At 41.7% G+C, this 24,636-nt stretch overlaps 1 protein-coding gene across 1 annotated transcript; it reads left to right on the top strand.

The window, feature by feature from the left end:
• The first annotated feature begins 2,362 nt into the window (after positions 1-2,362).
• On the top strand, positions 2,363-24,390 carry POLR1B (polymerase (RNA) I polypeptide B, 128kDa). The gene is made up of 15 exons (XM_010834120.1): positions 2,363-2,616; positions 4,262-4,429; positions 4,881-5,027; positions 6,665-6,797; positions 7,628-7,764; positions 8,894-9,117; positions 9,802-9,973; positions 11,884-12,055; positions 13,168-13,449; positions 14,491-14,624; positions 17,127-17,297; positions 17,851-18,007; positions 21,027-21,223; positions 21,824-22,077; positions 22,975-24,390. Exons 1-15 carry the CDS (start codon positions 2,440-2,442, stop codon positions 23,855-23,857), a joined length of 3,408 nt encoding a protein of 1,135 aa, XP_010832422.1. The 5' UTR covers positions 2,363-2,439; the 3' UTR covers positions 23,858-24,390.
• Positions 24,391-24,636: the final 246 nt, after the last annotated feature.

The raw sequence follows: 24,636 nt of genomic DNA, 5'->3' as shown, positions 1-24,636 counted from the left end.
AGAAAGAAGTTTGAGATAAATGAAAATGAAAACACAACATATCAAAACTTCTGAGGTGCAGTTAAAGCCATGCCTAAAGGAAATTTTATATCTTTAAATGACTATTTTTAAGAAAGATCTCAAATCAATAACCTAACCTCCCATCTTAGGAAATTAGAAGAATAATCTAAATTCAAAGGGAGTAGAAAGAAACAATAAAGGTGTGTGGAAATAAATGAATTAGAGAATAGAAAAACAATAGATAAAATCAATGAGTCCAAAAGTTGGCGCTTCAAAAAAGATCAACAAAATTGAGAAATCTTTAGCTAGACTGGTGAAGAAAAAATATAAAGAACTCAGATTACTAAAATAAGGAGTGAAAGAGGGATATTACTACAAATAAAAGGATTATAGGGGAATCCTATGAACAACTGTAGGCCAGCAAATTAGATACCATGGGCATATTCCTAGAAAGACATTTAAACTAATGAAACTGACTTAAGAAGATAAATGCTGAATAGACCTAAAAAGAGACTGAAAAATGGACCAAGTATCTAAACAGACATTTCTCCAAAGAAAATATGCAAGTGGTCAGTAACACATGAAAATGTGCTCAATATCACTAGTCATTAGAGAAATACAGAAATCACGAATAGATACTACCTCACATGTACTTAGGTGGATATAATTTTTAAAACACAGAGGGTAAATAATGGTGAAGACAGGAGAAAGTGAAACCCTCATACATTGCTAGTGGGAATGTAAAATTGTACAGCTGCTTTTGGAAAAAAATTGGCAGTACCTCAAAAAGTTAGTTACCATATGTCCCATAAACAGCTGTAGTACCCAAGAGAATTGAAAACATATGTCTGTACAAAAACTTGCACATGGATGTTTCTAGCAGCATTACTCCAAACAGTCAAAGGCGGAAACAATCCAAATGTCCATCAACAGGTGAACAGATTAACAAAATGGGTCTCCATACAATGGGTTCTTAATCAGCTGTGAAAAGAATGAAGAATTAAATATGCTGAGACATGGATGAAACTTGAAAGCAGTAGAGAGACAGGAATGATGATCAACCTTTTTAAGATCTGTGTTCTAGAGGGGACAAGAAAGAGATCAGTGAGTTGTTTTTTGTCTAACAGCTTTTCCAGCAAGTTTGTATGTTGATGGAAATGATTGCACCTGTCATAATCCCCTCATTCTCCTGCCTTCCTGAACAAGGGAGAGGGAATAGAGGAAGACAGTTTTTCTTAAAAGGAGCAGTCGCTGTAAAGGAAAAGAAGGCAGAATTTAGGTCACAACTGCACACATCTTGGGAGATTTGATGGTGTAAACATAAAGAAACAGAAGATTTTTTTTTTAATTGATATAGGAATGAGAATTACCACCTGACCTAGGTAAAGGTGGAATTGGGTCAGGTGGACATTTCTCTAAGTGGTGAATGAATTCATTATCTTAATTGTGATGATAGCTTCATCACGGAAGCCCAGGGTGTATACACCTAGGTCAAAACTTACCAGCGCGTACCCTTTAAATGGGTGTAGTTTATTGTGTGTTATAACGCAGTACACAATAGAGCTGTTAAACGCACATACACAGGAAAGATTACGCTGAAAGACAGCTGCAGACAGCCTCCGATAAATTGTTTTCTGGGGAGGTGAATGGAGTATAGGATTTAGAGACTCAAAGGCTCCCTGGAGGTCCAGTGGGGAAGATCCCCTGGAGAAGGGAATGGCAACCCACTCCAGTGTTCTTGCCCGGGCAATCCCATGGACAGAGGAGCCTAGCGGGCTAGAGTCCATGGGGTCGCAAGGAGTTGAACATGACTTAGCGACTAAATAACTAAAGGATCTTAGGGCCAGGACGCCCGCCTGCACACAAGTCGCCGGCTCCTGCTCAAGACTCGAGTCTAGACGACGCGGGGAGGGGCTAATGCGGGGAGGACCACCGCTAGACAGTCCCAGAGATGAACCTTCCCGACTTCACAGTTGGGCAGAGAGCAGTCGGTTTGGTGCCCAACTGCTTTTTCCTTGAAGCCAAACCCTGATTGGCTGTCATCCCGAGAGTATTGAATCGCAAAGTGGTCAAGGAAAGAGAAGGAAATCATTGAACACCACTCTCCGCCGGTCCTAAACCGCAAATGAAAAATGGAGATTTCACACGCGGAATTGGCCCTGGAGCGGATTTCCGCTTTCTGAGTGGAGAGCGGAGATCTACAGGGGTGGACGCCGGAAGAGAGGAGACGGGGCCGATCCGCCGCTCTCCGACTCTACAGGATTTTGAGCCGGCCCATTTGCTCCACAGTATTAATTTCTAGTCGACCCTGTAAAATCGGAGGACCCAGGGCAGGCAGACCAAGAGGAACTACACTTCCCAGCAGGTTGTGGGTGCTGGGCGCCGGGCGGTGTTTCCGGCGCGTGTGCAGTCGCTGGCGCCCGGTGTGCAGGCAAACTCATGGATCCCGGCGGCCGGTGGCGAAACCTGCCCAGTGGGCCCAGCCTAAAGCACTTGACCGACCCCTCTTACGGGATCCCGCGGGAACAGCAAAAGCCAGCGTTGCAGGAGCTGACGCGGGCGCATGTCGAGTCTTTCAACTACGCTGTGCGCGAAGGGCTCAGCCACGCGGTGCAGGTGAGCTTGGCGTCCTCCCAGGCGCTCCTCAATTCTGGGTTCTCTGGCGCCGCTAGCCCTGCTACAGGCGGATGGAGCAAAGGGACCTGGCGGCGGATGGGGTGCGGGTTGTGTGAGGCGCTGGAGAAGGAAGAGGGAGAGGTGAGTGAGGCTGGGGGCCTGGAAGAGGGAGCGGGAGATCCAGGAGACGGGGGAGTGGGGCACAGGCCCAGCGCCGGGCTATGTCGAAGAAGGGGCCAGTGAGGCATTAAAGCGAGATTCAGTGGGAAACCTTTGGCCCTCCTTAAGAGACTGGTAACATTATTAGGTAACATTTACTCCAAACTAAAGTGATTGGTCTAGAGGGTGATGGTAGCAGGCTTCAGGTGAAAATAATGGGGTAGGGTCTCATTTAGTAAGCATCCTGATGTCTCCGGGCACTTGACTCTGACAGTGAGGGAGAAGCAGACCTGTGTAAGAGACAGTTCTTGCTTGCGATCTTGTTTTGGGTGGAGGTAGTGGAGCTGTGATGGAGAAGGAAATGGCAACCCACTCCAGTATTCTTGCCTGGAGAATCCCAGGGACGGAGGAGCCTGGTGGGCTGCCGTCTATGGGATCGCACAGAGTCGGACACGACTGAAGCGACTTAGCAGCAGCAGCACCAGGTGGAGCTGTGAAAGCAGGGGGGCACAGAGGAGGGAGGTGCAGCTAACCCAGGGCAGGACCTCATGAATCCAGGAGAAGAGTGCGTTCCCTCCAGGGGAAGTGCAAGAGCAGAGCTCAGGGGTCTCCACCCTATGCTTTTGTTGGATAGGACTTGTTCTGCAGGAGGGGTGGAGAGAATGTTGAAAGTTGAGCTAGTCTCTGATGCTTGAACTCTCTTCTGCAAATAATGGGGGAACCATCGAGGCTTCTTCGAAGATTAATCCTGCTGCTTCACCCATTTGCAGAAGATGAGATATTTTTGTCTGATGGGAAATAATTTCTATCATGCCTGGACTCGTTGTATCATGTCTATGAGAAAAATTGTAAATCTGCATATAAGTTAATTGACCCTGGGATTTATTAAAACAATGAAAAAGAGTCCAGCGTTGAGATGATCAAGGAACGCTAAAATGGGTTCTCTGGTAGCTATATGGTAAAGAATCTGCCTGCAATGCAGGAGACCCAGGTTCAATCCCTGGGACAGGAAGATCCCCTGGAGGAGGGAATGGCAACCCATTCCAGTATTCTTGAGGAAGAGCTTGACGGGACTACAGTCCATGGGGTCGCAAAGAGTTGGACACTGCTTAGCAACTGAATAACAACATACGTGCACAGAGGGTACAAAGTAAAAATGTGGAGCAGAGATAAGTTAGGAGTTTGGGATTAACATATACACACTACTGAAGTCAGGTACTTGGTTCAGAGGACAGCTTTGTCCCATAAACAGCTGTATCCCTAGAACCTATTATAGAATCCAACAGTCAGTAGACCAAAAAAATCTGCTTAATGCTGTTTTAGGTACTTAGGATATGAGTATACCGGATGTCGTGTTAGCTCTTTTTAGATGTGTTGCATTGGCATGATAGCCATCAGTGATTGTAGAACGCTTGAGATTTGAAAGAGTCTTCGAGAGAGAGTGCCTTAAAAGTGCAAGTGGTTGACTGTCTCAACTGTATTTCAGGCCGTCCCTCCCTTTGAATTTGCTTTCAAAGATGAGCGGATCTGTCTCACCATTGTGGATGCCGTCATCAGCCCTCCAGCCGTTCCCAAAGGGAGCATCTGCAAAGAGCTCAACGTTTATCCAGCAGAGTGCCGAGGCCGGAGGAGCACCTACCGGGGAAAGCTGACAGTGAGTATGAGTGACAGCATGCAACTCACACACTGTACATTTTTTTGAATAAGCTCAGTGCCTAATACGGTTTATACCAGAGTTTGGCTTTCTCAGTGCTGTCATCTGAGCGATCCCATCTTTTAAACCTAAAGCATAGAATCATTTAGTTTATGGTCCTCTGCCTTAATCTTTTAAAATACTCATCTATTCTTTTTTTATATACATTTTTTTTTTCAGTATTCTATTGTGCTTTATCACAGGATATCGAATATAGTTCCCTGTGCTATGGAGTAGGACCTTGTTGTTTATCCATTCTAAATGTAATAGTTTGCATCTACCAACCCCAAAGTCCCAGTCCATCCCTCTGTCTCCCTCCCCTAGAATACTCATTTATTCCTATAGATCTAGATAGTCCCCCCTTTTTTCTTTTTTTTTTTTTTTTTAACTTTTCTCTCTCATTTTCACTTAGGCCGATATCAGCTGGTCAGTGAATGGAATCTCAAAAGGAGTCATTAAGCAGTTTCTGGGCTACGTTCCCATCATGGTGAAATCCAAGCTTTGCAACTTATACAACCTTCCTCCAAAAGCCCTCATTGAGCACCATGAGGAAGCAGAGGTACCTGCAGGGGAGCCGTGCCCTGAAAGACCCAGTGACAGTAGAAAGGGCCAGAACTGGGAGTGCGAGAACAGAAAGCTTGTCAGGGAGTTCAGTTTTCTTTCTCTGCTTTAATTTCTAGGTAACAGGGGCCTTGATGTCTTGTCTGTGCTCTGTGTAGGCTTCATAACGAGTCTCAGATGAGACAGTGTATGAAAAAGAACACTCTAGGGGCTTCCCTGGTGGTCCAGTGGTTAAGACTTCATGCTTCCACTGCAAGGGGTGCAGATTCAATCCCTGGTGGGAGAAGTAAGTCCCACATGCTGTGTGGCATCAGCAGAAAAAGGAAAAAGAGGAGGAGCAAATGGCAACCCACTCCAGTATTCTTGCCTGGGAAATCCCATGGCCAGGGGAGCCTGGCTGGCTACAATCCATGGGGTCACAGAGTTGGACATGTCTTAACGTTTAAACAACAACAAGATAGATTTGTCAGTTTCTGTTATGTGAGTACTATAAGAAGCTAAATACTTAAAAGCATTATTTGTGATTAAAAAAAAAAAAAGAACTCTCCAGTTAGAGAATATTACTATTTGTCGGGGATAATTGGTAGGTTTTTCCCTAATTTTCTGAATGATACATATTTAGAGATGTATTTGAATTTTTACAGCTCTCTCAACATTTTAACCCACAAAATGTGTCTAATATGTCTGCTTTACCTACAGTCGAACTCTGTGGATGTATTAAATGCTTCATATACCCTCCCTTCAGCATTTCCTTCAGCTCTGTTAAGTGGCTTGGGTTGAAGTAATCAAGATGTGCAGACTCTGCCTACAACAGGGAGACTGTATGTGTTGGGAAGAGGCCTTTGGTGGCAGATCTGGGTTTGACAGCCAGCTGTTCAACTTTCCCCTTGTGCATCTTTGCAAAGTTTAATCTCCCTGAGGCTCAGTTTTCTCTTTTGAAAATGGCAAGTAGTTGTCCCACTTGTGCTGACATAGAGCACCCAGCATGATATACCTGCTGTGTGTGTGTGTGTGTGTGTGCACACACGCACAGGCTCAGTTGTGTCTGACTCTTGCAACCGCATGAACTGTAGCCCACCAGGCTCCTCTGTCCATGGGATTTTCCAGGCAAAAATACTGGAGCTGGTTGCCATTTCCTCCTCTAGGGGATATTCCCAACCCAGGGATCAAACCCACGTCGTCTTGTGTCTCCTGCATTGGCAGGTGGTTTCTTTACCACTGAGCCACCAGGGAAGCCCATGCTGGGTTCACGAGAAACCATACTTGTGTGGAAGCAAAACCATTACTGTTTTCAACTTTAGACTTGAGTAAATTGTTTTTGGTTTTTAATGTCATTGAAAAGTGCAGTCATTTTAGGGATAAGAATGTGGCAGGTTATGTCCAACTTGTCTGGTCAAAGGAAGTACCATGATTTCCTTCCATACATTTCTCCCAAGTCTCTACAGCCTTTTTAATGTGCTTGAGAAGATTTAATTAAGTCGGCAGTTTCCCAGGGACCCGCAGGTCCTCTTGCTTAAGGGCACTTCTTGTGCACATCTGGTTAGGAATGAGGGTGATACTGGCCCTTAGTCAGTATCATGTTTGCAGGTACTTATGTGTCTTTGTTTAAAAATTTTTAATTCATCTCTTTTGCAGGAAATGGGAGGCTATTTTATCATCAATGGCATTGAAAAAGTCATCCGAATGTTGATTATGCCTCGCAGAAATTTCCCCATTGCAATGGTAAGACCAAAGTGGAAAAGCAGAGGGCCTGGCTACACTCAGTATGGTAAGTTGCAGGGATGTTTGGAATGTTCTTTCAGAAATATTTAAGCTGTTTTATTAAAAGTAGATGTATGCACGTAGAGTCTGATATTTTTCTCTCATATATATAATTTTTGGTTTGTTTTTCTGTTAAGCAATTCTGTGCTATAAATTCATAGTGGAACACCTAGTTTCTACTGTGTTCAATTTTTTTTTCAAACTGAATGAACTTTTTTTTTTTAAGAAATAATTTTATTTATTTATTATTGTTCTGGGTCTTCGTTGCTGCACAGGCTTTTCTCTAGTTGCAGCGAGTGGGGGATACTCTCTAGTTGCAGTGCATGGGGTTCTTGTTTCAGTGACTCTGCATGGGCTCTTAGGGTGCGTGGCTTCAATAGTTACTGCATGTGGGCTCAATAGCTGTGGCTCATGGGCTTAGTTACTCTATGGCATGTGGGATCTTTCCAGATCTCAGGGGTCAAACCCATCTCCTCCATTGGCAGGTGGATTCTTCACCACCATCAGGGAAGCCCCTGAACATGGGTTTTTATGTTATTGCTTATGATACTGAAGGCTGGCTGACTTGGCCAGAGGTGGCTCTGGGCCTCTGAATTCTTCCAGTTCAGGGGGCACGGCATTCGCCTTGTCTCTGACTGATAGCAACCTGACCTCTGTTTGATCACTGTCCATGACAGGGCCTGGCTGCTCAAGATAGCATTTTGCAGTCTGGAATCCTATAGTTAAACAGTTCATTCTTACAATTGAGCTAAAAATCTGTCTCTAATTATACCCGTGGATACTGCTTAATGGTAGTGTTGCTGAGTTTCTGATTATTTGCTCTGTTTGTTTCAATAGGAGTTTCAATGCACTGTGTGAGAGAGGAACATTCCGCTGTCAATATGAACCTTCACTACTTGGAAAATGGCACGGTTATGTTGAACTTTATTTACCGGAAAGAACTGTTTTTCCTTCCTTTGGGATTTGCACTTAAGGTGTGACTTACTGAATATACTTCTTTTGTTAGGAAGCAAATCGTTGGAAGTGCAAAATGGATAGGTTGTCCTCATCAGCGTTCATGCTGTGCTAATATCCACTGCTCCATAACAAGTTACCTCAAAATGCAGTGGTTAAAACATGACTAAATATTTCTCTCTCTATTTGTGTGGTCAGAAATATGGAAGTAGCTCCTGATGTGGGCAGTTCTGGCCAGGGTCTCAGGAGGTTGCCATGAGATGTCAATGGGGGCTGCTGTTGTGTAGAAGGGTTGCCCAGGGCTGGCGAATCCCCTTCTGAGGTCGACTGAGCTTGGCTGCCAAGTCAGTGCAGGCTCTTGGCAGGAGGTCTCAGTTCCTCTTCACAGGCCTTTCCACAGGCTTCTTGAGGCACCTGTCTTCCCCAGAGAGTTCACCAGGAGAATGAGGCTGCAGCTGCAGTGCCCATCACAACCCAGCCTTGAGAGTCACACTTCAGCTTCTCTGCCATACTCCCTTGGTCACACAGGCCAGCCCTGTTCAAGGCAGAGGAGACCAAGATTGTGGGTACCAAGTGGGAAGGGTCATTGGGACATCTTGGTGTCTCCCATACAAGTGTGACCCTTATTTTGAAGAGCTTGCTTAGATTCAGCAGTAGTAGAGGCCTGATTTTTCTTGGGTTTTAAAAAGAAGTAGGAGAGAACTATTACTAAATGATGGTTAACAATTTTGAAAAAAAAAAAAACTTTTTTGCATATATATGGAATTTTAAAAGATGGTAATGATGGCCCTATATGTGAGACAACAAAAGAGACACAGATATAAAAAACAGACTTTTGGATTCTCTGGGAGACGACGAGGGTAGGATGATTTGAGACAATAGCATTGAAATATGAATATTACCATATATGAAATAGATGACCAGTCCAAGTTTGATGTGTGAAACAAGGCACTCAGAGCCAGTGCACTGGGACAACCCAGAGGGTTGGGATGGGGAGGGAAGTAGGAGGGGGGTTTGGAATGGGGGGACACATGTACACCCGTGACTGATTCATGTCAATGTATGGAAAAACCACAATATTGTAAATTAATTAACCTCCAATTAAAATTAATTAATTAAATAATCTTTTTTTCTTTCTTTCTTTTCTAGGCACTCGTCAGCTTTTCCGATTATCAGATTTTTCAGGAGCTCATCAAAGGAAAGGAGGATGACTCTTTCTTTAGGAACTCGGTTTCTCAGATGTTAAGGATCGTAATGGAAGAGGGATGTTCCACACAAAAACAGGTCCTTAACTATCTGGGGGAGCGCTTCAGAGTGAAACTCAGCCTTCCTGACTGGTACCCGAACGAACAAGCTGCAGAGTTTCTGTTCAAGTACGTGAAACTGTTTCTTAGGGTTGGGCAGTGTCTGTGGTTACCAGTAAGGATATACATGGGGCTGGTGAGTCATCTGGAAATCAGAATAGCCCTGGGGGTGGGATTCTTGTGTAGGGAGATAGGGGCTAACTTTGTTCCTGCAGCCATCCTCACCTTTCTCTTCCTGCTAGCTTCCTATTTTATATTGTACTTTTAAGGTTTTATGTTGAAATAACTTCAGACTTCCAACTCACCAGTTTATTAACATCTTTCTTACTTTCTCTGCATATACATCGTTTTTCTTTCTGCATTATCTGAAAGCTGCAGGTATCATGTCCCTTTATTTCCCTAAGGCTGGGACTCTGTCTTCTGTATCCACTGTGTATTTGTTAAGGGAGCCCTGCTGTAGTCCTCCACTGAGCAATCTGTAGCCACAAGCCACATTCAGGGCCATTTCAACTGAGAAGACGAGTTTTTTTTTTTTAATTGATTTAAATTTAAATATCCACTTATGGCCTGTCCCTACAGTCCTAGATTTTGTGAGTCTGTTCTGTTCTTTTGCTAATGTTGCCAGCAAAAGTGAAAAGCAGTTTTTGGAAAATGACTGAAGACGTCTAGGGTAAATGTGGATTGGGGACCTTGGTTAGCAGGACATGGGATAGTATCAGTAGCTGGATTGTTTTAAGCTTTCTCTTTCGGCAGCCAGTGTATCTGTATCCACCTGAAATCCAACACTGAGAAGTTCTATATGCTTTGTCTCATGACCCGGAAGCTCTTTGCTTTAGCCAAAGGAGAGTGCATGGAGGAGAATCCTGACAGTTTAATGAACCAAGAGGTTCTAACTCCTGGTCAGCTCTTCCTCATGTTTCTGAAGGTAGGTGCAGGCTGTTTCACCCTGGAGCGTTGTTACCTCTTGTGGGATGGTGTGGCCATATTCAGCAGTATTGTTTCTTGCATGCTTATAATTTCTAGTTTGAGCATTTTTTTTGTAGGTTTGTGTTTTTTTTTCCCTTCTATTTTTTGTTTGTTTAGCAGTAAGGGACTTAATCAGAGGCATTAGCTTACGGCAGGTTCAGGACTTTAGTATCTTCATAGACGCTAAATAAAAACTGTCAAATCTTGGTCATAACATTAATGATGAAGTGTAAATGGCCAATATACTCACTTATAGTCAGTCCCCATTATTTACAGATTCTGTACTATTAAATTCAACTACTCATTAACATTTATTTTTAACTCAGCAATATCAGTACTTGCGGCACACTCCTGGTCATTTGCAGACATGTACAGAGTGCTGAAAAGTTATTCTTCTGAGGCACAAGGCCCAGCTCAGTTCTGATGAGCAGTAAACGAGTGTCTCCTCAATGCCATGTTTTTCACATTTTTCTGCTTTTTCTTGGTGATTTTGCTGTTTAAAATGGCCCCCATGCTCAGTGCTGAAGTTCCTTTCCGTGGTCCTAGCTCAAGAAGGCTGCATTGTGCCTGCCTTATAGAGGAAACACTTACGTTAGACACATTTTGTGCAGGCGTTGAGTTAATGATGCTGTTTGCTCTGAGCTCAGTGGTAAAGAATCAACAGTGTAAACTAAGTGTTCACAAACACAGAAAACAAGGTCATGTGTTGATCAGTTGACAAAGATGTCAGTAAATGAAAACTCACTGACATCTGACCCTGCATTTCCTCTGGGAGCAGGGGTTTTGTGCAGTGTTCACACAGATGTTGTAGGACGTGATTATTGTAAATAATGAGAACTGTGTGTGTCTAGGGAGAGAATGTTATAATAATTTTATAAGAAAGTTGATTGGATAGCATTTTATATTTTTAATATTATCCCTAAAAAGAATTTAAGATGGAGAAGGAAATGGCAACCCACTCTAGTGTTCTTGCCTGGAGAATCCCAGGGATGGGGGAGCCTGGTGGGCTGCCATCTCTGGGATCACACAGAATCAGACACAACTGAAGTGACTTAGCAGCAGCAGCAGCAGCAGGCATAACAAGCCCTCAATCAAAGTTAGGTATTTCTCTCCGTAGCTTTTCCATGGGATGAGGAAAGCTTTCCTAGGAGCATTCTGAACAGACTTGCCCACATTCCTCATTGGCCAGACCTGGGTGTGCCTTCTCCTGACCAATCACCAGCAAAAGAAATGCAGTTATGTTAATTATCATGTCAATTCTCCAGCAGTTTCCCTGAGGCTCATGCTACATATAGGGAGTTGGGATGGTGGGGGAAAGATACCTGCACAAAATCAAATTCTGAGAGGGAGGAGTAGTGGGAAAAAGTGCAGAGGAAGAGAACTGCAGAAACTCCCTCAATAGCTTGCTAACTGCAGACAGGTGAGGGTGGCTATCCTAGATTGCCCAGCCATCAGTTGACCCTCCAGCTGACTGAAAATGCAGAGTTCAGTTAGGTTGACCCAGACCAGAAAATTTCCCCAACTGACCCACAGGATCAGGGGCTAAATAAAATGATGATTGTTTAAAAAAAAAAAAAAGAATTTAAGAGATAACATAATGACAGGAAAGATGGAGAGGACTGAAGTAAAAATCTCCAAATTCATTATCAATAATTAGGGCTTCCCAGGTGATGCAGTGGTAAAGAATGCGCCTGCCAATGCAGGAGGTACACGAGACAGAGGTTCAATCTCTGGGTAGGGAAGATCCCCTGGAGAACGAAGTGGCAACCCACTCTAGTATTCTTGCCTGGAAAATTCCATAGACTGAGTAAATATGAAATTCGTGGTTAATTAAAACACCTAAAAATTAAACTGTTTTTCTTACTTCAGGAAAAATTGGAAGCTTGGTTAGTGTCTATTAAAATAGCTATAGACAAGAAGTCTCAGAAGACCAATGTGTCCTTAAACAATGAAAATTTGATGAAGATTTTTAGTCTGGGAATAGACCTTACAAAACCATTTGAATACCTTCTTGCTACTGGAAATCTACGTTCTAAAACAGGTGAAATTAAATAAATGGGCTTCATTTTGTTACAATTTTCAGATTATTTGCTTAATGTCAGTTTGCATATTGCTATGAGAGATGTTTTTTTGTTTTGGTTTGGTTTGGTTTTTTGGCCACACCACATGACACATCAGTTCTTAGTTCCCTGACCAGGGGTCAAACCTGTGCCCTCTGCAGTGGAAGCTTGGAGTCTTAACCCCTGGACTTCCAGGGAAGTCCCGGGAGAGGTTCTTTTTAAAAGTGAGCTGCTCACTCATTAAAGACCGATTTCAGGTTGTGAATTTTGACAGGTGTATATTGGGCTGAAGGGCTTTAGACAGGTTGTCTGTATAGTTTAAATCTGATTTTAATGAACAAATGCATTTCCCATACCTCCTTCTAGAAAACCGGAAACTGCTTAGATTTCTGAGGATAGGTTAACTAGGTGGTAGTCTGAGAGGGTTTTTAGACATACCCATCCCTAAACCAGTCATATCAGAACACCTGGAAAACTTTACTAAGTGGTTATTAAAGGGCCAGAAGTCTTTTTTTTTTAAAGGAGATGGTACTGATGCAAATTCCTTAAGGGCTAACAAGTGCTTGTGTGTTATACAACTCTCTCTCGGGTGAATCCCGTTTAATTATTTGCTGTTTTGTAACTCACTTATGTTTCTCCATAGAGATCATGTGGAAGAGATGGGGAAACAATTAAGGCTAATAGTTTGTGAAATCTGGGGATTTTTACTGTATTTTTTTCCTTTGTAAACTCTTCCCCTCCCCACAGCTGAATAAACTTTGTGATAACCCACTCTGTGATCGCTAGTGTGGGCTTCCCAGGTGGCTCAGTGATGAAGAACCTGCCTGCTGATGCCTGAGTCGGGAAGATCCCCTGACAAAGAAATGGCAACCCACTCCAGTATTCTTACCTGGGAAATCCTATGGACAGAGGAGCTTGGCAGGCTACTGTCCACAGGGTCCCAAAGAGTTAGACACAATTTAGCAACTGAGCATGCATGATCTCAAATGTGTTCTGAGGTTTTATTATCTTTTCAGAGCCTCAAATAAAAAGAGGCTTTTTCTTTTTTTTTTTTCAGTTTATTCTATTTTTCAATGATGTCTGTTTTATTAAGGTCTTGGCTTCCTGCAAGATTCTGGACTTTGTGTCGTGGCTGACAAGCTGAACTTCATACGCTATCTCTCCCATTTCCGCTGTGTGCACAGAGGGGCAGATTTTGCTAAAATGCGGACCACCACTGTGCGCAGGCTGCTGCCGGAGTCCTGGGGCTTCCTTTGTCCCGTGCACACCCCTGACGGGGAGCCCTGTGGACTGATGAACCACTTAACCGCCATCTGTGAGGTCGTCACACAGTCTGTGTACACAGCATCTATTCCGGCTCTACTCTGCAACTTGGGTAGGTGGTTCGCGGCAGTCAGCAGTCTGTCTTGTTTGCTTGTGTGGGTTTTACAGGTGCAAAGCTATTCAGTTGTGCTTCTCTGGGGTTTGAGCAGAGAATTCATATAAGGGTGATGGTGTCACACTGTGGATAACCTGTGCCATTTTGTAAAGCACCTTTACAGAGGTTGTTGACAGCTCATGGATGAGTGTTCTTACTTAGCTAGAGTAGATTCTTGTTATTTGCAGTACTTCTCTAAGTCACCACTGGCACTGAATTAGCAGACACTGAGTCATTGGTCCTAGGGAAGAAAAGGTTAGGTTCCTGCATACCTCTCGTGACAGCATTTTCATCGGCTGCTGGGTCCATGGCCTTGCTTTATGCATGCTTCTGTTTAAAGATGCCTTATTTAATATATATTGTTGATTCATTAATACTGAGCTTTCAGCTAACTACACTGTAACTATAAGCTCATCAGAGCCCTGTGCTTAGGGGCCAGCACTTTGGCACTGTGCTTGAAGGCCATTTTAAACAGCAAAAGCACATACAGCACTGAACAGTGCAGAAAGGACCCTTATTTGCAGTATGAGCTGAAACTGCATCCCCTTGTGTGACCTCAGCCGGAAACATGCTTCTGGTGACTCAAAATTTTCACTAGATGTCCTCAAATGATGCGAGAGGAGCCACTAGTATTGATGCTGGGGTTACAGATACATTTTAGCAAGTTGGCAAATTTGTAATGTGTGAATAATGAGCAAATGTAATTAGATTTTGGAGGGGGAAAATATGTTTACCTGGCTCAGAAACATAAAAGGTATACAAAAAAAAAGCCTCCTTTATACCCCTGTCCACCTGCTACTCTGCTCAAAGCCAGAGACCCTAGACCTGGGGGTCCTTGCTGAAAGAGTTAAATGTTTCCTCAAGCCATATAAAAACATTCTGGTCTAGAGACAAGGTGACTAGATGTCTGGAAAGGTAAAGCCGTTGTTGAGTCTGGAGGGAAATTTAAATGTTGGGAAAGCATCCTGATGAGATCATTCCATTTGTTCACTTCACCAGGGGTCACTCCAGTTGACGGAACTCCACATCGGCCGTACAGTGAGTGCTACCCTGTCCTGCTGGACGGTGTCATGATTGGCTGGGCCGATAAGGAGATTGCCCCTGGCATTGCCGATTCTCTCCGACATTTTAAGGTGATCTTGAGTCTCTGTGAATTGTTTTGTCCCTCCGTCTTAGGTTTTCATGTCTTTTCTAGTTGTTGAGGTAGCCCTAGGGTATTATTGAGTGTCAAGGGGTTGGAGGTCAGAAGCTAATTCTGGAATTGCCCATATGGTCCTTCTGGTGGCAGCATCTTGCCTTACACTGACCTCATTGGTTAGGGTCAGTGACAGGTATTTGAGCTACATGCTTTTTTTTTTTTTTGGTTTGTTTCATTGAGGCCCTAGTCTACTATTTTAACACATTTTTAACTTTTTTTTTTCCCTTTGTAAATACTAATGGCAGATAGGGGATCTCAAAATATGGCCTTATATTTCAAGTAATACTGAAGCTAATCAAGATAGCAGTCATAACTGGTTGCCTTCTGTTTCTTGAAATACTTTTTTAAAAAGTCAAATAAAATAACATTCTTTGAATAACTAAACTTTAGAATTCTCTCTGGGAAAGAGTCTTTGTTGCTTAGATAATGGCCAGGAGTTTGGCAGTACGATGAATTTGTAGTTTATGCTCTGTCCTGTTTAGTTGGGTTTTTTGTTTGTTTTTCAGCTTTTTCATTGCTTTACTTTGATAGTTTTACACTGAAAGCATGTTTGAGCAGCATAGAGAGCTCTCATATGCCCATTACCGAGATATACCAGTTGTTATGTTTTCCCCCACGTGCTTTCTCATTTGTATGCTCTATAAATACTGTGTACATTTTACTTCCAAACCATTTGAAGACAGTGTACAGACATGTCCCCTTTTCCATGAAGATTTCAGTGTATATTTTCTAAGAACAAGGATTTTCTCTTTATTAACCACAGTGCACTTAAAAAATCTCAGGTGGGTGAAGTCTATAGCTGATATTCAGATTTTTTTGTCTGGGACCCAGTCCAGAATCCCATGTTACGTGTGGTTGGCGTGTTTCTTCAGTCTCCCTTAATCTGGGACAGTTCCTCAGCCTTTAATGTCTCACTTTTTTGTTTTTAAAGAGTATAGACCAAATTGTGTACACTGTCTCTTGATATATGTAGCTTTCTTATGATGAGACTCAGAATATCATTTCAGGAGGAACTTAATGTAGGCTGGTCTCCTGGCTGCTGATGTTAACTGTGATCACTTTAAGATTGTGTTCTTTAGTCCCCACACACAATTCTTTTGCTTGTATACTTCACCTATGGAGAAAAAAGTTGTGAGATTTTCTGCTTAGATATATTAAAAGTATTATATTCATTCCCTGACAAAGATCATTCTTTATTAATAAAGATGAATAACAAATCTTCCATTCCTGGAATAAATCCCACTTGGTTATTATTTTAATACCTAATAAATACAGATACTTTCTCAATTTTATTTAAGATTTTTTAAAAAATCGACAGTCACAAATTTCTGCTTGATAAAAAGCATTAGAAAGTTTTCCTTGGTGTTCAGTGCTCTGGAGCAGTCTGCGCAGCAGTGAGTCCTCTGGTCTTAGGTCTTCTAGAATTCACCTGTGAGGCCGTCCGGCTCTAGTGCTGTCTTTGGGGCAGCTCCTTGATACCTTTATGTCTAATACAGAAGTTGGTCTTGAAGCTTTTTACCTCTGCTGAGGTCTGTTCTGGTCACCAGCATTTTATCCATTTCATCTTGGTTTCAGAGATACGCAAAGCAGCCTCATGGTTTTAAAATTTTGTTTCCATGCTCTTCCCCCCTTTGCCTTTTTTTACTCAGTATATTCATACCCTTGGTTTCCCCACAAGGAAAAAGAATACCCATCCCTTTCTCAATTACATCAAATGAACTAAAAATGTTTTATTAGTTTGAACCTTTTTCTGTTCTCTGCTTCTTTAATTTCAGATTTTATCTTTGATTTCTTATACTTTGTTGTTTTACCTTTTGGGCTAAGAATTAATTCATTTATTTTTATTCTTTCATTTTACTAATAATATATTTAACTGTAAATCTGTAAGTTCTACTTATATATTATATATTCAAGTATTATATATACTTAAATATATGTTATACTTATTGCCATAAGTTCTACCATACAGATTTCATTTTTTTTTCACATTTCTGTAATTATAGTATTTCTCCTTTCACCCAAGTGTTCATAGATTTTTTTTTGTTTGTTTTTTTAATTGCCAAGTGGAAGGGCTTTTTCATTGAATCCATTTTAAAATAACACCAGTAATCTTATATTTTAGACATCAGCCAACAGAATTGCATATACTGTGTTTACCCACACATTCTTGGTTTACCTTTTGCTCAGTCTCAGTTGTTACTAGTTTGCCTCATAGTGAGATTGAGTCCCCAAGAAAGTAGGGCTTTTGCCAGCTCTCAGTGTGGGGTGAATAGCCATCTATGGGGGGCTGAGGCTGGCAGGGTACTAGATGTGTTACCTGCGAAACTTTCAAGGTGTTGCTTTTCACGTTAGATCTCCTCCTCCGTACCCACCTCCTAGGTGGCAGAGGGATAGACGTCACTTATTCTTCACGGAACTCTCTTTTTATTGAAAACAGGTGTTGAGAGAAAAAAGAATTCCTCCCTGGATGGAGGTGGCCCTAATCCCCATGACAGGAAAACCAAGTCTGTACCCAGGATTGTACCTTTTTACCACTCCTTGTCGACTGGTGCGGCCTGTGCAGAACTTGGAACTAGGCAAAGAAGAACTGATTGGAACTATGGAACAGGTACATAGACCCCTGTGATGATATAATATACAGCTTTCAGAGACTCAGTTAACTGTTAAAGTGTTACAGTTATCATGACAGTCAGGCATTTGAAAGAAAGTCACAACTTATTTTCTGCCTCCTCTGTGATCAGCATGAAGCAGTTTTCATGCTTATCAAACCTGAGAGGGTTGGTGTTCACCTTAGCTGCCTTTCCCATCCCACTCAGCTCCCCAAGTTTCTTTGCACCCGGCTCTGCCTTGGGTGGTGAGACTGGAACATTCTGCTAAAATCACTCACAATCTTTGCTTACATCTCTGTAGTTGCAAAACTCTAGGCTTTGTGCTACTGATAAAAATTTTTCCTCCTTCCTATCCCCCTTCATAGCTGGACCAGGGTAGATTTAGAATGAAATGTTGAAGACGTGCTATTTCTTACTGTGCATCCCTGCAGTGTTCATGATACTGGGTGGGTGGGAAGGTTTTCTTAAACTCTGATCAATAGTAAGAGCTAATATGTGTTAGCAGTCACAGTTACATTGTACCTTGAACTTCCTGGTCCTTCCTCTTTCCAGATCTTCATGAATGTTGCCATCTTCGAGGATGAGGTTCTGGCTGGGGTCACCACGCACCAGGAGCTCTTCCCTCACAGCCTGCTGAGTGTGATCGCCAACTTCATCCCTTTCTCAGATCACAACCAGAGTCCGAGAAATATGTACCAGTGCCAAATGGGTAAGACAGAGCATAGAGTGGTGGTGGTCACAAAAGAAAACAGACTGCAATTTTTAACTCTGAGATAACTTCAAACTCAAGAGAAAAGCTAAAAGTTATAAGAATAGTACAAAGAACTTCCCATAGACCCTTTACCTAGATTTTGCCTCATTTGCAGTTTCCTCTTGGAAAGTGAGCTGCTCCTTTACCCCCTGAACATCCTGCTATGTATTTCCTAACAACAGGGCGGTCTACTTACATAATCAAGGACAATTACTAAAATCAGGAAATTTAAGAATACATTATTTTATAGCATAATAAAGTTTGTGGAAGTTTTTCCCTGGGTAGCACCTAGTCCAAGACCATATGTTGTATTCAGTTCTCTTGTCTCTTTAGTTCTTTAAGTTAGATCTTTAGCCTTAAATGTCTGTCTTACCTTATTTTTAAGAAAAAGATAAATTTATCTTGTAGAATGTCCATCAGCTTGGTTTTGCCTAAGGTCCTGTGATTAGATTTGTTAACAGTACAAGCCGTGTGGTCACCCGTCATTATCATCTCTAGTGCTTTCTTTCATTCGTGCCTGGTGATTCAAGTTTTCATGGAGGGTCATTTCAGCCTGGAATTTTCAGCCTGAACAGCTTCTCTTTAACATTTTTTTATAGCTAGCTGCAGGTTGCTGGCTGCAAATTCTCTTAGTTTTCATTTATCTGAGGATGTCTTTATTTCATCTTCACTTGCAGAAACTGGATATATAATTCTGATTTGACAGGACTTTCGGGTTCCCCCCTCCCTGAGCACTTAAAAGATGTTGTTATGCTCTGTTTTTTATCTTTGTCATTTCTAATTAGAAGTCAGTGGTTATATGTATTATTGTTTGCTTGATTATAGTGTTATTTATTTTTCTTCTGTCCTTAAGATTTTCCCATTATGTTTGGTATGTAAGCTGATTGACTGTGATATGCCTAAATATGTTGCTGTTTGTATTTATCTTGCTTGGATATTCCTAAACCTGTTATTTTGCTGATATTCCTAAACCTGTTTTTAAAAATTAAGTCAAATCTATAAGATATTCTGTCATTATTTCTAGAAATAATGAGACTGTTCTGTCTCATGTCCTGAGATGTCTGTTATGCATCATATATGTTAAGCCTTTTAACACGTTATTGACCGGAGGACTTTTGCAGAAACTAAGGCTTGTGGCCGATGATTTGTTATGTAAGTTAATGTTGAAATGTCTCTGGTAAATAACATTTGGGTAACAAAAGACATACTAATACATCTCCAGTCAATAAGTTGTTAATATTGTCCCATAAGCCATTGAATTTTCTGTTCTCTTTTTTTTTCTTTCTTTCTCCTTCAGATTGGGACATTTTATTGATCTGTCATATTCACTGACTTTTCTGTCATTACTGAATTTTTATTTCAGACACTTAATTTTTTAGCCTAGAGCTTCCATTTGTTTCATTTTTATAGTTCCTGTTTTATCTGAGATTCTGATCTCCATTCATGGTGGACGTATTTTCCATTACATTTTGAGCACAGTTGTAACAGGTATTTTAAAGTCATTACCTCCCAATTCCAACATTTGGATCGTCTCAGGATCAGTCTCCACTGATTGCATCTTTCTTGAGTCTAGGTCACATTTTCCTGTTTCTCTGTATGTCTAGTAATACTGGATTGTATTGTAGATGGAAAATATGTGGTAAAGACTGGAATTTCATGGTGGTCCAATGGTTAGGACCCAGTGCCTTCACTTCTGGGGCCCAGGTTCAATCCCTAGTTGAAGAGCTAAGACCCTGCAAGCTGTGTAGTCAAAAGAAAAAAAAAATGGATTCTATTCTGTTCCTCTGGCGAGGGCTGGTTTTCAGATTTCTGGAAGCAAGCTTCCAGTGGTTGATACATGCTCTTTAGCCTTAGCTGGACTGCTTATGTCTGTCCCACCGTGCATAGTTCTAGAGTCCACCAAAGATTTGGACTGCTGTTCTGACTGGGCCATCAGACAAAACATAAAAAACAAAACATCCAAAACTGAGAAAACTGGAAATTCATTCAGCGCAGTTCCTTTTGTCCAAGTGTTAATCCCTCTCTAGTTTGTAACTTCCTGTGGTTACATTCCAGTGCTTTCAGCTAGTATGTGTATGTATGTAATTGGCTTTTGTTTTTCTTCTGGATCTTTTACTTATACATGTTGAGAGTGATATTGTAGGAGTGGCCCTCTCTTACTGGAAGCTGCAAATCTCCCTTTCTGTTTTTTAAAAGTTCCCCTATGTATATATTTATCTATTTTAGTTTTTAAAATCATTTTGTTTTGAATTGATTCTCTGTACTGTAGGGAAGTACAAAAAAGAAACTTCTCTATCCTGTACCTGACTACCCAGAGTTAACAAATACTGACATTTTGTTCTGTATGTGTGTGTGGGTAGGTGGATGTCTGTGTAAGAAAGTAGTCTAGGGACTTCCCTGATGGCCCAGTGGCTAAAGCGGCATGCTCCTAGTGCTGGGGGCCCAGGTTTGATCCCTGGTCAGGGAACTAGATCCCACATGCAGCAACAAAGATCAAAGATCCTGCATGCCTCAACTAAGACCCAGTGCAGCCAAATAAATAAAATTAAAAAAAAAAAAAAAGAAAGTCGTCTAATTAGACAATAGTTACTATCACTCCTCTCCCACCAGTAATAGTAATGTCCCGTAGTTTTGTATGTATCCTTTAAATCCTCTTTTTATGCTTTTTTTACATTACACATTTCCATAAACTAGGTCTAGAACTATTCGGATTGTGTGGCAGATCTACACGAATATATCCTAGTAAATGTCATTCCCTACTTTTTCTCACACAGCATTGTTTTCATGGTTGGGTCATGTTCATACACATTTGTCTACTTCATTTTCACACCAGGTATTAGTCTGTAGTAAACGTAACCAGCATGACTTACTCATTTATTCATCCCCTTATGATGAATATTTGGTTTCCAATTTTATATGTTATCTTTGACATCAACAGGGAAAAAAACAAAATGTTAAATTTTTTTTCCCTTTGTAGGTAAGCAGACCATGGGCTTTCCACTTCTCACTTTTCAAGATCGATCAGATAATAAACTGTATCGTCTTCAGACTCCACAGAGCCCTTTAGTAAGACCGTACATGTATGATTATTATGACATGGATAACTACCCAATTGGGACAAATGCCATTGTCGCTGTTATCTCTTACACTGGCTACGACATGGAAGATGCCATGGTAAGTGCTGCTAAGAGGTGTACTTCCACCCTTTCTCATTTTTAACTTTTCTGTTTACCATCAGATCACTGAAGGAGTATTTCTTATGTGCCCAAGTACCTAATATTTGATGCATGAATGTTCTATTAATTAATTCCTGGTCTAAGTTAAAAGTGACAAGGGGACTTCCCTGGCAGTTCAATGGTTAAGACTCTGTCCTCCCAGTGTTGGGGGCACAGGTTCCGTCCCTGGTTGGGGACCTAAGATCCTATATGCTGCTCAGTAAGGCCTCCCACCCCGCAAAAAAGTGTCAAACTTTGAGGGATATCACTAGATATTTCATATGCATATAGCCTGCGTATTTGAGTGCACAGTACAAGTAGATGTCAAATGAATGTAAAGTAATCTTAGAAATATCTACTTTTTGTATTTATGCATGATTGGGTTCTCAGCCATCTATATGTGTCTGGATTTTAATAGTTAGCATAGGTGATTTGGGAGATGTGGAGTTTTAAAATCAAATGCCAGTTATCCTAAACCAGTTATAATGCTAACCAGCTTTATTTTGAAAACCCTTATTTGGCCTCAGTCTGTTAAATTAATGATCCTCTGACTTCACAGATTGTGAATAAGGCCTCTTGGGAACGAGGCTTTGCCCATGGGAGTGTCTACAAGTCTGAATTCATAGATCTGTCTGAAAGAATTAAACAAGGAGATGATAGTCTGGTCTTTGGAGTCAAACCTGGAGACCCACGGGTTCTGCAGAAGTTGGACGATGATGGATTGCCATTTATTGGAGCACAACTGAAGTATGGAGATCCATATTACAGCTACCTAAACCTCAACACCGGGGAAGGCTTTGTGATGTACTATAAGTAAGTTTGCATACCCGGAGCTATTTCTTATGGGCTATTTCTCAGTGAAATCTCTGGAAGTCAGTGAATGTTATTTTTCAACAGAATTTTTGGAGTAATACTAGGGGTAGCTTAGTCATTAACTGAATGGACATTTCTTATATGAGATGAAGTTCTGTGGTCTGTTGTACTGTTTTGTTTTCCTACTTTTCTTATCAGTCTGTTAAATCTGTTGAGTTATCTGGGATTTATTTTACAACTGTTATTATTCAGACTTGATCATCTCTCTCAGACATGTTAATAATGTGTCTTAGCTAAAAAGTGGAATTCATTATCCCTGTTACTAAAACTGGATTTTTTAGGTCTTAGCTGCCTTTCTTGCTACTGTTCTTCCAATCACAGTTCTGTAGTGAATGTAATCAATACCCCTGTCCATAAGTATTTTTAGGGATACCAGCTCTATTTGTAGTGAAGAATAGAGATAAGAATAATTTTTGCAAATATCCATTATGAAACACTAAATACTAATATATCAATAAAAGTATCTCTAGACATTTATTTATTAAACAACAAAAATTTATTTTTTCACAGTTTGGAGGGTCAGAGTCCCAGATCAAGGTGAAGGCAGGTTTGGTTTCCCGAGGCCTCTTGGCTTGCAGGTGGCCACCTTCTCCTTGTCGCACATGGTATTTTTTCCTGTGCACGTGTGCCTCTCTTGTCTCTCCTTGTATCCAAATTTCCTCTTCTTATGGTGATGCCAGTTATTAGATTGCATTCAGGAGGGACCGGCCTAATGGTCTCGTTATTAACTTCTATTACCTTTTTAAAGCTCCGATGTCCAAATACAGCCACATTCTAAGGCACCCTCTATTCATTTTAACAAATATTTGACATTCTGTCCTGTTTACTTTTTCCTAGGAGTAAAGAAAACTGTATTGTGGATAACATTAAAGTGTGCAGTAATGATACCGGCAGTGGCAAGTTCAAGTGTGTGTGCATCACGATGCGAGTGCCCCGGAACCCAACAATTGGAGATAAGTTCGCCAGTCGTCACGGGCAGAAGGGCATCTTGAGCAGGCTGTGGCCAGTGGAGGACATGCCATTCACCGAGAGCGGGATGGTCCCTGACATTCTGTTCAACCCCCATGGTTTTCCATCCCGCATGACCATAGGCATGCTCATCGAGAGCATGGCCGGCAAGTCTGCAGCTCTGCACGGGCTCTGCCACGACGCGACCCCCTTCATCTTCTCAGAGGAGAACTCAGCCCTGGAATACTTTGGCGAGATGCTGAAGGCCGCTGGCTACAACTACTATGGCACCGAGAGGTTGTACAGTGGCATTAGTGGGCTGGAGCTAGAAGCAGACATCTTCATAGGCGTGGTGTACTACCAGCGTTTACGCCACATGGTCTCCGACAAATTCCAAGTGAGGACCACAGGAGCCCGAGACAAAGTCACTAACCAGCCTATAGGGGGGAGAAACGTCCAGGGTGGAATCCGTTTTGGGGAGATGGAGCGGGATGCCCTTTTAGCTCACGGTACATCTTTTCTCCTCCATGACCGCCTCTTCAACTGCTCGGATCGGTCAGTGGCCCACGTGTGTGTGAAGTGTGGCAGTCTGCTTTCCCCTCTGTTGGAGAAGCCGCCCCCATCGTGGTCTGCCCTGCGCAACAGAAAGTACATCTGTGCCCTCTGTAACCGCAGTGACACCATTGACACCATCTCCTTGCCTTATGTCTTTCGGTATTTTGTAGCTGAACTGGCAGCTATGAACATCAAAGTGAAGCTGGACATCGTTTAACCTGACGCAGGTCTTTTGGGTCAAGACTGCTGTCAGATTAAAACAAGATGTTGTTCTGGTGAGGCTATTCATAGTTATTACTCTGGAGTGTTTCATGGTTGTCAGAGCTTTCAACCAAGACCTGGCAACTCAGAAGGCAGACTTTCTCAGTTGCTCTAGTATAACTATTGAAGGTGACTTTCAGTATATTTGTTCTTTAAAATTCATACATTGACAAATAGAAGGATATTCAGGGAAAAGTCTGTCTAACCCCAGGTTCTCTGCATCCTGCTTTCAGCAGGCAGTGACTGTCAAACATTTATCTGTCCATGTGGAGCAGAGCAGTTCAAAATAAACACAGTGTAAGCGTATATGTAATTTTATATTTTCTTACATTAAAAAATAAAAGGTAGAAATTTTTAACAGCTTTATTGAAGTGTATGTTTACACAAAAAGTGCACATATTTAATGTATATAATTAGGTGGGTTTGAACATATGCATATACCTGTGAATGATCACCACAGTCATGGTAATAAACATCATCTCCAAGTTTCCTTGTGTCCCTTTGGGTTGTTTTTTGGTGTTTTTAATGGTAAGAACACTGAACTTGACATCTATGCTATGGACTATGGATAGAACACAAATTAATATATCACTCCATAAAAAGTTATTCAAAAGATTGATGTGTGTCTCCAGAAACTGGGTTTTTGTATAACAAAAAAACAATGTCTTTATTGAAAGTGAAAGTTGCTCAGTCATGTCTGACTCTTTGTGACCCCATGGACTATACAGTCCATGG

Source organism: Bison bison, unplaced genomic scaffold (assembly GCF_000754665.1).
Source record: "Bison bison bison isolate TAMUID 2011002044 unplaced genomic scaffold, Bison_UMD1.0 scf7180017864020, whole genome shotgun sequence".
In the NCBI taxonomy this organism is placed as follows: Eukaryota; Metazoa; Chordata; class Mammalia; order Artiodactyla; family Bovidae; genus Bison; species Bison bison.
Note: the sequence above shows the minus strand (reverse complement) of the source record. Positions and strands in the feature narration are given on the sequence as shown.

Excerpts from the sequence above, each read along its gene's own strand:
- POLR1B (XM_010834120.1), top strand. The coding sequence starts at position 2,440 with ATGGATCCCGGCGGCCGGTGGCGAAACCTGCCCAGTGGGCCCAGCCTA. Across the intron at positions 7,765-8,893 it reads CTTTGGGATTTGCACTTAAG|GCACTCGTCAGCTTTTCCGA; the intron begins GTGTGACTTACT and ends TTTCTTTTCTAG. Across the intron at positions 13,450-14,490 it reads GGCTCTACTCTGCAACTTGG|GGGTCACTCCAGTTGACGGA; the intron begins GTAGGTGGTTCG and ends TCACTTCACCAG.